Raw genomic sequence first — 13,065 nt, 5'->3', positions numbered from 1 at the left:
ATTTCAAATATAATTCACATATAAAAGATCATTTTTTGAAAAAAAAAAATCAAAATTCCTTTACTTAAAATTATAATCCTAAATTGCAATAAAAATGACTAAATACATTGTTCTAGCCAAAACAAGCTTTAAGAAATTTTACAATGTTGAATCGTTCTCGCTAATAAAAAGCTCGAACCAACTCAAAAAGTTTAAACTAATAGATAAACCCTCTATATCACCATAATTTTTTCTCTTCCTGGTATCTGACATTTATTTAAATATTATTTTCAACACCTACTCATAACATGCAGTGAGACAAATTCAATACAATCGCAACCACATGTTAAGCTGTGACAAACATATGGCATAAATAATTGTCCTCAAACATTTTTCATTTAAAAATACACTTTAATTTAACTCCTGTTTCTAATGCTCCATTAAGATCAGCATCAGATTCTTGTTCTTAGAAAGAGCTACACATATTCCTCTCATTTTATCCTGAGGTGGAAAAGAATCACTTCCTTATGAGGCAAAGGAGTCTTCATACAATGCAAAAAAGTTCTCTTCTTTTGTTCCCACTGCAAACTCTTTCTCCATTCCAAATAACTGATCAAAAACAACTAAAAAATATGGTAAAAATCTGCATTGAAATCTGCATCATATCCGCCCGCGGCCTCCGGCGCAAATCCTCTCTCTTGAAGCCTCAATGGTTCGCTGTCGGCTGGATCGATCCCAACAACAAATACTGCACCAAAATCGACACGTCGGGCTCTCCGAACCCCACATGGAAAACCAAGTTCTCGGTGTTGATTGATGGAGGAGATCCCAAACTAAAAGAGTTGTCATTAACTGTGGAGGTGCATAGAAGAGAGCCCATATTCTTAAGGGAGCATCTTCAAGGAGTTGCAGTTGTTCCATTGAAGGAATTCATAGCGAAGTTTGTGCGCGATGACGAAGGCTCGAGATCGCTGGTCGAGGAAACGGGGAGTTTCCAGTTGAGGAAGAGGAGCTCAGGAAAGCCGAAAGGGTTGGTTGATGTATCGATTTCGATCTCTGAGGAAAGAGAAGGTTTGCCTCCAATTCTGGTACTTTTAGCCCTAATAACAAATATCAAAGATCAGTTAATTCAATATGAAAATTTCGACAGAGTTACGCAATCAAATAGTTTACTAACAACAGCAGCGATGTTTGGTACTCATCATGAGTCTGAAAACACCCTTCCCTTTTCTTTTTCTGTTAAAAGTGCGTTGCAGAAGAAAAAAGAGTGATCAAATCTCATAATGTCTTGCCCCACTAGTAAAATTCGATCAACTTAGAGCATGTTTTGCATCATTTCATTTCCGATCTGTTAACAGGTTACAATGCTTTCCTTTACGTTATTAGCGTGGAAAACAAGAGATAATAGTTACTTCTTTCTCTGAAAGAACTATGGCAACATTGCAAAGAAACCAACAACATCAGAGATCAGAAATGTAGCAACTAGACAGAATTTTAGTACCAATTTCTACTGAAGAAAAAACATAAAAGAAGAAACGATGCCAAACACAGGTTTAAATTTCTAAACTACAAATTAGAGCAAGCGTGATTACCTGAGATAACAAAGAAACATACATAAAAATAGTAATACTGATTTTTCTGTTATAATCTCTAAGTTTCAAACTCAGTTCACTCAATTGTCACATTAGTAGTTAAAACATGATTCATGCCTCTAGATAAGTTATTCTCTTTCAGATAACTAATTCAAATTTGCAGGTCCACAAGAGGGCTTCACATACTCAGATCACAAGACTGGAATCACACTAGCAATAGAAGATGGGCCAGTATACACTTACCCCACACAACCGCATCCGCCGGCCTTAGGCCAACATGGGGGCTTCAGCCAACGCAATTATCCATATACCAACCCTTTAAATCGCCCGAGTCCATCATCGGCATCAGATGCGAGCTTATACGGCCGGCCTCCGACTCCACCGCCGCCACCGCCGCCCTCATATACCGGCTTCCTCCCAGCTCCTTTCCCACCAACGGCTCGGTTGCCGGAGAGTTACATAAATATGCCATCAAGTAGACCTGCAGGCCAAAGCTCTGGGCCCACCGGACCAGGCTTTACTATGGGCCTCGGCGCTGGAGCATTGGCTGCAGGTGCTATGATATTTGGCGACGATTTCTTATCAGGCCCGAGTTTCCCTGCTGATCTTGGGGGTGGAAGCCTCACTGTCTCCACTGATCCTCCATTCTGATCTTTTAACTGTAAGATGCTTCAGAGGATGATTTCAATTGTGGCTTCTCAGTAACAAGAAAACATATGCTTTCTTGTAAATATTACAGCAATTAAGCAATAGCTTATGAAAAAGAAAAAAAGAGTAAACTTACCAATAGCCTTGTAGTTTCGTGAAATATAGTCCTTAAACTTTTCACTTAAACATCTTCAATCACTGAACTTTTCTATATTCTGCAATTACATCTCTGGCTCCATTGCCATCGAGCATCGTCATGTGCTTTGCACGTGACACCCATCATGTAAAACGGCCATTTTTAACCCCAATATCAAATAAACTAAAAGAAAAGGCCATTTTACATGTTAAAAAGGGATACAATAGTCATTTTACATAAGAAGGATCATGTGCAGAGCATGTGTTGTCAGAGGTTGGATGGCAGAGGGAGTGCTGAATGCAGTCTAAAAATCGTAGCAAAGTTGAGGGGCTGAAAGTTACAAGTGAAATGCTCAGGGAAGTTCAGGGACTAGTTCGAATATTTCACTGGTACAGGAATCATCTATACATTGCATCCAAATACGGGATGCACTGTAAATTGGTGATTTTCCATTAGCAAGAAAATGTGAATACAGTATAATTGCGTTCGTATAATTCTTTGGCAGATATTCTACTTACAATACATAATTTGGTAGCTACTTCTGAGTATTAAAACACCTGTTTTACAACTTATGCTCGCCAATCCATCTTTGGCGGCTCAATTCGATATTACAGGATAACGAATTGATTAATGGATGAACTTTGAGCAATATCTTTATTCTCCAAATAGGATAATCATAATATATTTCCGGAAACCTGGTTTCCTAGGTATAGATTCTATTCACGCTGCTGCTTCAAAGAGTTCTTCATTTCGCACACCAAAAACCCTTTGTAGGAACCTTTCAACAACTGACAAGAATTCATCGACTTTTTCTTCGTGAGGCAAGTGGCCGCAATTCTTGATTACTTCAAAGGTGGAGTTTGGTATAGCCCGTGACAGACGCTCGGCATTCCATGAAGGAACAAGTCGGTCAGTGTCGCCGGTCACTATCAGCACTGAATTGGATAAATGTAGTATTAATCAGCTATGAGCAACAATAGCATACTTGTTTATTCACGTGTATGAACGAAACTTCCTGTTTAACAGACTTTTAGCATTGATAGCCATATAGGATGGCTTTCATATTTATTCACATGTAAGAAACTCAGGATAAGTAGATATTAACAAATAAACAAAGTAAATTAGTTGCAAAAGGCTTGTAACTTTTACCAGGGCATAAGATCTCAGATAGCCTTTTAGAAATTGGTGGTTTCGATCCCGAATCCAAAATCATAGCTAAAGTATACTCCAAAAGAGCCGTTTCCCAACCCTTGGCTCTCAATGGCTGCACAATAGAATTTGTTCCAAATGAAAACTCCTATTTTACCTAAATCTCTCTTCAAAGTCAAGCCCTACTGATTTCTCAATGAGAGAGCTCACCTTTGTATAACCTTGTAGGACATGGTCGTTTACTTGGTTTGCATCAAACCATGCATTTCGAATCGCCACAATACCAAACTTATCAATGATCATTCTTATCTGTGACACACCAAAAAAGCCATCATAATTCCACTGCAGTTATAGGCAAAAAATTGCACAAATTAAAGCAAAAGTATATGCTCATGCCATACTAGGAAAGATTGCATCAATTAAACCACCAAGTGAATGGGAAATCAGGCACACAATAATTTCCCAAACAGAAACTGAATCTTTCTACCTCACAGTATCTAATGGTGGTGAAACAAAGAATTGATGTTACATGGGATCTATGCTTTATGAATTCAAAACATCAAGTGTCTTTCTATTTCTTCTGCTTACCAGCATTACAGCGAATGTTGATCGCAGAACCACCGACAAAGCTCTAGCGTAAAGTGTTTTAACCATATCTCTCATCCGTTTCACCATTTTTAGAGCAAGCCCCACAAGATTCATACATAACTGGCAAAAGGCACTCCAAATCCTCACAAACGGGTTCTCACGCGAATCCAAGTTTGAATTCTCATCTTTTCTTTTCTCTCCCTTGTCCACCTGATTCTCCTTTCGCATGAGAAAGGGAGCAACAATGGCTGGGGCAACAAGAATAAGTGCGGCAACCCTCTCAGGCGCTTCGAAGTATGTGTTAACTGCTACGAGGCAACCGGCTGAATGCCTGAGACCCCAATTCACCTTTCAATTTATAGAGATTCAAAAAGCAGGGCAGCCAAATTCTATAATACAAAAACTAAACAAATCCCAGACCTTATCTGAACTTTTGTGCATTTAAGACTTATGATTCTTACATCCTAACCCTACAACATGTTAGATTTCGAAAAATTCCATCAAGTTTTGTTAGAACTTAATAGTTTCCGTCAAATACGATATAAACATCCTATTAAGTAGCAAGATTTGATACAGAAGTACTTCAGGTCAAACATAGTGTTAAGTAAAAATCAAAACTTTAACATGGGTTAGAGTTCAGGTAAGATCTGCATAACTTGCGTATAAGGAAAATAATAGATTCATACTAACAAAGAACAATGCATCATACCCCATCAAAATGGCCTTTTGGGCACCCAATAAATCAATAAAAGAGAGCGTCGCAAGAACAGAGAAAGCCATCGAGTAAGGATTCAAAGGCATCGCATCGCCTCCGCCAATACCCGACTGCCCAAAATAGCTCAGCCTCGAGGTGAGCCCAAACGCCGGCCGATCGAAGGCGAGAACCTTCGAACCGACCACCCTCGCTAACGGCTTCATCACACGGTCCCACGAGAACACCGAGGCCCCAAAGCCATGCAACAGAATCAGGGGCAATCCAATCTTCCCAGCATCCGCCTCCTCTTCTTTGGCCCCATTGTGGCAAACCTTGTGGTGGATCTTAACACCATTGAACTCATAGAAGCAGCTATCGGGATCGGCCAACGCCTCCGGCTCCAGCAACTCCTCCTGATCGGCCCCTGCGACTTTCCGTCGCATCTTCGGCTTCGCGTGGCTTTCGCCTGCCAACTGTTCGGCGGATTGTCCCACTGAAGAGAACTAGAGTTAAGCATCACTCTTGTCACTCTTGTACAGGAAGAAGTGATAAAGGAAGCAAAATTGAGAGCTTTACCGGGGTACTCGGCGCCGGAGCCGCTAACAGAGGCGGCGGCTTTGCAGATGAATCGGAGGCTCATACGGGGCGGGGATCGGAGAAAGGGAATGAGAATTGTAGGGGGAAGGAGAGGAGGTGAAGAGGGTGGATTGGGTGAATAGGGTTTGGGGGAGAGGAGGGGGGAGTGGGGGGTAGGGATGAACATTTTTTCGGGGGACATGGAGAGGGAGAGGTGGTTAGAATAATTGAGGCGGGAAGGTGAGGGCGGGGGAGGGAATGGATATAAGAAGATAATAGATGAAGTCGGATGCGCGTTATTAATGCAAATTGTTATAATTAAAATAACTAAATATTTTTATGATTTACTTGAAAAAAATAAATTAAATTTTGAGTAAGAAACGAATCAAATTTTAAATTTTGTAAAGTTTAGTTCAAATATTTAAATCGGGGACGTAGCCACACTCTCTCATCTTCCCTACAAGCCCATGCAGCATCNTTAAATTTTGTAAAGTTTAGTTTAAATATTTAAATCGGGGACGTAGCCACACTCTCTCATCCTCCCTACAAGCCCATGCAGCATCTGATATATCCTCTCCATCTCCGGGTGCTCCCTATCCCCACTCACAAACACATGCACCGTTCTCCCCTCCCCCGCCGCCGCGCCGTCGACGCCGACGCCGACGGCCCCCACCTCCACCCAACTACACCCCGGCGCCGCCTTCCGCACGCCTCTCCTCCTCATTTCTCCTCGCACCTCCTCCAACCCCTCAAAGCTCCCCGCCGAGCCGTAGGCGTTTGCCAGCAACACCCACCCCCCACTCCCCGCCCCCTCGAACTCCAGCATCCGCCTCGCCGCCTCCTCCGCCATCCCTGCCTCCCCATGCATCCTGCACGCCGCCAAATACGCCCGCCACGCCCCCGCCTCGCCGGCTTTCTCCGCCACCTGCTTCGCCTCCTCCAGCCTCCCCGCCCGGCCCAGCATGTCCGCCGCGCACGCATAGTGCTCTGCCTCGGGCTCCACCGCGAATTCCTCCCGCATCCGCCGCAGCAATGCGCGCCCCTCCTCCACCATCCCTGCATGGCTGCACGCTGTCAGCGCCCCCAGCAGCGTCACCGCGTCGGGCGCCAGCTTCTCGACGGCCGTCATCCGATCGAACAGCCGTAGTGCTTCGCCGCCGCGCCCGTGCGACGCGTACCCGTCGATCATGATGTTCCACGATGCAGAGTCGTGTTCGGGCATCCGGTCGAACACGCGCCGCGCGTCCTCCAGCGCGCCGCTCTTCGCGTACATGTCCTCCAGCGCATTGGCGGCAAACACGTCCAACGAGCCGCCGCCGTTGTTGCCGAACATGCCGCTCGTCAGGAGGACGGCGGCCATCGTGACGGCGTCGGGCCAAATGGCGGAGCGCCGCATGTGCGCGAGGAGCCGCAGGACGCCGACGTTGTCCGCTGAATAGTGCAGAGCGCAGAGCATGGAGTTCCACGAGAAGAGGTCCCTGTCGTCGTCGGCTATCGAGGCGAAGACCTCTGTGGCGTCCCCCAACTCATGGCACTTGCCGTAGAGGTCCACGAGCGCGTTGGCGACCGAGGCCTCGCGGTCGTGCGCGGCTTTCACGGCGAAAGCGTGGACCTTTCGCCCGCTCCCCAAATCGGCCGTGGCGGTGAAGACGGAGAGGATCCCGGTGACGGTGAACTTGCTCGGGGCGACGCCCGCGCCGAGCATCCGGCGGAAGCACTCCAGGGCGGGCCCGAAGCGGCCCAGCTGGGCGAGCCCGTTGAGCAGGGCGTTCCAGAGGACGACGTCCCCGACTCGCTCCGGTCCCAGCGCGCCCGCCTCGCCGCCGCATTCGTCGAACAGGTGGGCGGCGTCGTCGGGGAGGCGGAGGCGGAGGTAGGAGCGGACGAGGGCGCTGGCGACGAAGAGGTCGCGGTGGAGTCGGGACTTGAGGAGGAGCGCGTGGAGGGCGCGGAGGTGGAGGTGGGCGTGGGGCGCGGGGAGGTCGGCGCAGGCGCGGAGGACGGGGGGGAAGGAGAAGGCGTCGGGGGGTTCGTCGGGGAGGGCGCGGCGGAGGCGGCGGAAGAGGTCGAGGGCGGCGGAGGGGAGGGAGTGGGAGGCGAGCGCGGTGATCGCGGCGTTGAAGGAGACGAGGTTGGGGGGGAGAGGGGAGGCGACGAGGGCGCGGAGGGCGAGCGCGGGGAGGGAGAGCGCGGAGTAGGCGGAGATGAGCGCGGTCAGGGCGGAGGGGGACGAGCGGAGCGCGCCGGAGGTCACGAGCAGCGCATGCACCGCCCGGGCCTCGCGCGGCCGCGTCCGTGCAGCGGCGGTGGAGGAGAAGGGCCGCGGCGGCGATCATTTTAGGTGAGCATCAGCAACTCATGCACCTTTTATTACCACAATGCTAACAATTAGTTGCTCTACACCATGATTTTGAAAGGAGCGCACACTGCAGTTGCGTTGTGTCGTACTTTTTTACACTTGAAATTGTCGCCAATTTTGGCCCATATGTTCTCGGCCTTTGGGCCGTATCGGCCCAAATTAGCGATCAACGGCTCTGATCTGTCCGATCGTTTAGAGAGCGAAGTGAGCATTGATCCGGCCTCCTCGCCCAAAAAACGCGGGCAAGTCGTAGTTCAAAGAAGAGGAAGAATTCGTTAAGATCAGAAAAATAAATAAAATAAAATAAACCGTCCCTAACGATTTTATTGTCATAAACGGAAATTTCTTTCCCATTCCAGAGAGAAAGAGGGCTCGGCCTCGCCGCCTCCGGGCTGCTCTGCCACCGCGACGCCGGCCATGGCGTACCGGAGGAAGCACGTCATGACTCGGTCCGCCACCTTCGTCGAGGACTGCCGATCCTTCCCCGATCCCGACGGCGACTCATTGTCGTCACCCTCGCTCGCAGCCCAGGCCATTCGTGCCTCCGCGGCGCACCGCCACTCCGCTTCGTTCTCCTCTGCCTACGGCAACTCCACCTCCGTCGCCGCCGCCTCCGGCCGCCGTAGGCTATCCCAGGTGCAGGCTCAATCCCTCCAATTCTCCGACCCTCTCATCACGATCTGGCAAAATCTGGTCTATCGGAACATTTTTAATCAAATCGATCTATTGGTAATAAGCTTCAAGAGCACGAAGGTTCAATTTCCTACACGGTTGAGACAATCTCTATTATACATATAACTTTGAATGTTAATTTCTATTTTTTTTAAAAAAAATGAATTTTGTGAGTGATGAATCAATTTTGATTGATCATAGAAAGGAAATTATGAACTGCTTTCATATGAAAATGGATTTGTAGAAGATTGCTTTTAACATGAAACTGGATTGTTTTGCCCGTGTGTTGATGCGCAGGAGTCTAACACCGTTGAGTACACATCAATGAAAAGCTTAACCGAGCCAAAGCATGGATTCTGGGGTGTTTTGGCAAGGAAAGCTAAAGCAATCCTCGAAGACGATAATGACAATGGTGTTCCGAATAAATCTGGAGATTATGGCACAGATCAGCCTCAAACACGTACCTCACCGACAAGTTTTCAGGTGAGAAACATCATGTATTTAACTCGACGAATAGTTCAAATCTCAAAAATAGTGAAATCACGATCGATTAACCTGTTACTGGGGTGTTTTTTTTCGCTCTTATGGCTTCTATTACAGAATCTGCAATCCAACTCATCCTCTGAAAGTTACCGAAAGCCGGAAAGCCCTGCATTCCAGAGAGGCTCAGAAGCAATAAAAGATATCGGGGGGCGAATCCGAAATGCCTTCGAAGTAATTTCTTTCAGAAATCTGTAAAAGCTAGTTTATTTCTTCAATATGCCAGTAATTTTACTAATCTTAATCACTAAATTATCATATCTTTATGAGTTTCATAACTTGTTTTCATATCCCAAGTGAAAAATCACCCTCTTTTTTACTTATATCAGGAGGGTTTGACAATGGTGGAGAACAGGACTGCTGATATTATTCAGGAAACAAGAAAGCTACAGATCGGAAGAAAGAACAGCAGTTCCAACTTACAGAATCTGGATGTCGATTCGCCGAATCTCTCTTCGAATCAAAGCGAACAAGAGACTCAACTAAAAGCTTCTCGCGACGTAAGGTGGCAACCATGTGTCGCTTAGTTACAAAGAATGATTGCATTAGATAATCTGTTTCTTGTTTTTTTTCCAGACATTTTGGTTTAGCAAAGTACTTTGATTACTAGGATTAATGATTTTTTGGACATGAAAAATTACAATCCTTAGTGTTTGTTCTTTAGTTGAACTCTTTTAGAAACATTCTTCCAATGTTTACTCTTTAGGATATGAAAGATTCTAATCTTCTTAGGGTAAAAAATACCTATGGTTCTTCCCTATTTGCAGGCTGCTTATGCGATGGCTGCGAAAGCCAAACTTCATTTGCGGCAACTGAAAACGGTGAAAGCCGACCTTGCTTTCGCAAAAGAGCGCTGTGCTCAGCTCGAAGAGGAGAACAAGATGTTGCGGGAGAATCGCCAAAAGGGTAACAACAGTGAAGATGATGATCTGGTATCATTCATATTCTTCTCCTCCTTAGCAGTTATCACTTGATCAGCTTCATCATTCTATCTTTGATGTTAAACTTACTTTTCCGAAGGAGACATGTTTTGAAAGTGCTACTTCGAACAGCCAAACAAAGCCCTTAAGTGATGCTATAGCTCGTTCCACATTTTGCTTCTTAGTTACCTTTTCCCTTCTTTTCGATCTCCAACCAGATAAGACTCCAGTTGGAAACACTGTTAGCCGAGAAGGCGAGGCTGGCGCACGAGAACTCTTTATATGCACGGGAGAACCGATTCCTCCGCGAGATCGTGGAGTTCCATCAACTTACCATGCAGGATGTCGTCCATTTTGACGAGGAGGACATCGAAGAGGTCGACGACGTTGACCCGATCGAAATGCTACCCAATCTCTCACCAATTCATACAGCTCATGATGTGCACTCTTCCGCCATACCGAGCCCTCCGTCTCCAACCTCTAATCCTAATGGACAATCATCTCCAAATCCCAGTGTTCGGTCTGGGAGTCCGATTAGCCCTCACTCTCCGAAACAACATGGCTTAGAGACTCCACCAGAAGAAACAAAGGTGATTCAATGAGGAATCTTTTATACAATTCAAAGGCTTGCTTGAATTTGCTATGACTCTTTATTAACACCCTTCTCAAACTGGCATGATTGATTTGTTTGTGCATGGGAAGTTGTATTCATTGTAAAACTGTTTGTAATTCGTTGTCTGATTCTTCAACAATAACTATTATAATAAATACTGATTTATTTTGCTGGCCTTGTATTCATCAAGTTCATAATCTGATTTAGTTTCTGGTGAACAAATAACTACTTAGGTTCAGTTTTCATTGATTTCATGTAGATATATTATCCAAGTGGATTCAGCCAAATGTGCACTAAGTCCAAACCGATATTATCAAATTTGTTGGATGTTTAATGATATAATAGGTCATACCCAACAATTGAACACATAAAGTTTACAACAGAACAAAATTTGAACAGAATATTAGCTTTAGCGAGCAGGTTGTTTGAGTAAAGCCATTTTAAAAACTAGCAACTTTTTCATTACATACCGGGCAACTGCAACAAGATTAAAATAGTGTTTAACAAGCAAATAACTTGATCCTTTAAAAGTAGTTCATAAGGGACCAACTGTTTAACAATGAGTAAGCAAAAGCTTGGTTAAATATATCCATCCAATCTGCCATCAGTATTATTCTTGGAGTTGTCGAACACGTAAAAGCAGGAAGAAAAAAAAAAAACACAAAGTAACATAACAAAAGGAGGACGTTAAAGCTCATACACTTCTCGGTGAGTTCTCCAAGGAGCTTTATTGCCAACATAAACATTTCCATGCTTCAAATCCTGCCAAAAAAAAAAGGAACAGACGTTACACCGCATATAGTTTTGCTTTTACTAAATGAGAAAAGTAACACAGAGCAAGAGAGGAAATGAGATTAATCTTGAAATTAATATAGTCAAGAAAAGCACAGAGCAATTCATTTAGTTTGGAGGAAACAAGGTGATAACAATATGTCTCATTTGGACCTCGAAACTTCTTCTTGTATCTTAAAATTCATGGGTTTTCAATCTTAGGACCATCGAACCTTCTAGACATGCTTGACCTATGTATAATCTAAGTTATGAAGCTTTACCCCAGATGGACCATTTCTGTTAGAAATTAACTATAACCAAACATGGCCTCGAAAGGTAATATCCTTCAAAGATTGGCTCACAATATCCTTTGAACCTCACATTATTCTTGCTTAAGCGAAAGCATGCCATTCTTCTCTACCGTTATCTAGTTCATTCACAAAATTTCAACATGTAATGGTGTCAAGTATACGATGACATGAATAAGCCTGTAGATTAGCTCTGCATCCTGGTCATAACATTGCAAATTACGCGATGAACACAATCATAAACACATCTTCAGTTTTACTGAACTTATAGCTGATGAACTTCAGTGTCAAGTATATGATGATATTTTTTTCCCATAACTTCTTGTAATTCCTACTCAAATATTTGAACTTACTGGGAGGACACCAAAAAAAAAAAGTCATTTCTCTCATTTTCTGATTATTTTCTCTCCTCTACCTAGGGCTTCAATGTTGTCCAAACATAATTCTGAAGTTGACAATGCGATCAATGCCCAAACATAATTCTGAAGTAAACTGAACCTACAGTAAAGGGAAAAAGGCATTGTTTCAATGGAAATAAATCAAAATCAAATCAAAATCTACGTGGAATGAGCCCTAAGTTACCCGAAAAATTGCCACTTTAAACAAACAAGGGCCTCTGGATTGTATTTAGCTTATTCATAGTTACAGAAACTCCATTAGAACACATCAATTTCTCCCTAACCCTAGAACCCATTTCACATCAAATTGCACATAAAAATGCGATTACAAATGCAAGAGGAAACAAATTTGCATCGACCAACCTAGTTTCCAGCAGAGGAGTACTCCTCCATGAGCTTCTTATCCCTCCTCTCCATCGCCACATCCCAAACATCGTTCCCAACATGCTTCGGCTGCAAATTTGGCCCAAAATCTCAGCTTTTTTCACATTTCGGACTCAAAATCACCGGATAGAATCCAAGACCAAAAATTCAGCAGAAAAATCCGGAAAAATGGAAAAAAAAAAAGGGGGAGAAAAGGGGATCTAACCCGTCCATGAGCGGCTTTGTGAATGTAGTATTGGGCGTTCCCCATCACGCACAGCATCCCCGCGATGATCCCCAGCGGAAGAACCGCCTCCAACCAAAAGAGCTTCGCCATCGTCAACGAGAGGAAGAGGAGGAAGAAGAAGAAGAAGGGATCGGGATTCTCCGGTAGGGTTTCGATCGATCGGGCTCTCGCTTTTGGCTATTCGCTTTGGTAGAAGGAGATTATGCACGTTAGTCCCTATCACTTTTTGTTTTTGCAAATCCCAATTCGGATAATGATTTTTTTTTGGTAAAAAAGTACGAAAATTATCTGAAACATAAATTATTTTAATATAATTATTCAAACGAACCTTTCATTTTTTTTATTCCAAAAAACTGTGCAATGTCTCTTATTTATCTAACAATTAATCATAAGATATTTCAACCAAGTCCGATAAGCCAAATAGTGCAACTAAATTGTAAAATAAAAAATTATCAATTTGCTACACTTTTTAGCATACAAAAGTTAGGGACTAAAGTATAATAATAATAATA

At 44.2% G+C, this 13,065-nt stretch overlaps 5 protein-coding genes across 5 annotated transcripts; 2 read left to right on the top strand and 3 right to left on the bottom strand.

Moving 5' to 3' along the window:
• Positions 370-2,601, top strand: LOC109728117. The gene is made up of 2 exons (XM_020258439.1): positions 370-1,050; positions 1,735-2,601. Exons 1-2 carry the CDS (start codon positions 612-614, stop codon positions 2,220-2,222), a joined length of 927 nt encoding a protein of 308 aa, XP_020114028.1. The 5' UTR covers positions 370-611; the 3' UTR covers positions 2,223-2,601.
• LOC109728115 lies at positions 2,757-5,738 on the bottom strand. Its single transcript, XM_020258438.1, has 6 exons — positions 5,363-5,738; positions 4,802-5,279; positions 4,093-4,423; positions 3,715-3,813; positions 3,505-3,619; positions 2,757-3,290 (listed from the first exon to the last, which is right to left on the bottom strand). The coding sequence occupies exons 1-6, from the start codon at positions 5,562-5,564 to the stop codon at positions 3,076-3,078; spliced, it is 1,440 nt and encodes a 479-aa protein (XP_020114027.1). The 5' UTR covers positions 5,565-5,738; the 3' UTR covers positions 2,757-3,075.
• LOC109728345 (pentatricopeptide repeat-containing protein At3g14730-like) lies at positions 5,853-7,679 on the bottom strand (the record flags this gene model as incomplete). Its single annotated transcript, XM_020258732.1, has 1 exon — positions 5,853-7,679. A coding segment is annotated over one exon (1,818 nt), but the record flags the coding sequence as incomplete, so codon positions are not given.
• Positions 7,936-11,135, top strand: LOC109728113. The gene is made up of 6 exons (XM_020258436.1): positions 7,936-8,357; positions 8,691-8,876; positions 8,994-9,107; positions 9,263-9,433; positions 9,701-9,865; positions 10,072-11,135. The coding sequence occupies exons 1-6, from the start codon at positions 8,139-8,141 to the stop codon at positions 10,453-10,455; spliced, it is 1,239 nt and encodes a 412-aa protein (XP_020114025.1). The 5' UTR covers positions 7,936-8,138; the 3' UTR covers positions 10,456-11,135.
• On the bottom strand, positions 10,961-12,763 carry LOC109728114 (NADH dehydrogenase [ubiquinone] 1 alpha subcomplex subunit 1-like). The gene is made up of 3 exons (XM_020258437.1): positions 12,533-12,763; positions 12,307-12,396; positions 10,961-11,228 (listed from the first exon to the last, which is right to left on the bottom strand). The coding sequence occupies exons 1-2, from the start codon at positions 12,641-12,643 to the stop codon at positions 12,307-12,309; spliced, it is 201 nt and encodes a 66-aa protein (XP_020114026.1). The 5' UTR covers positions 12,644-12,763; the 3' UTR covers positions 10,961-11,228.

This window comes from Ananas comosus, linkage group 23 (genome assembly GCF_001540865.1).
Source record: "Ananas comosus cultivar F153 linkage group 23, ASM154086v1, whole genome shotgun sequence".
Classification (NCBI taxonomy): domain Eukaryota; kingdom Viridiplantae; phylum Streptophyta; class Magnoliopsida; order Poales; family Bromeliaceae; genus Ananas; species Ananas comosus.
Note: the sequence above shows the minus strand (reverse complement) of the source record. Positions and strands in the feature narration are given on the sequence as shown.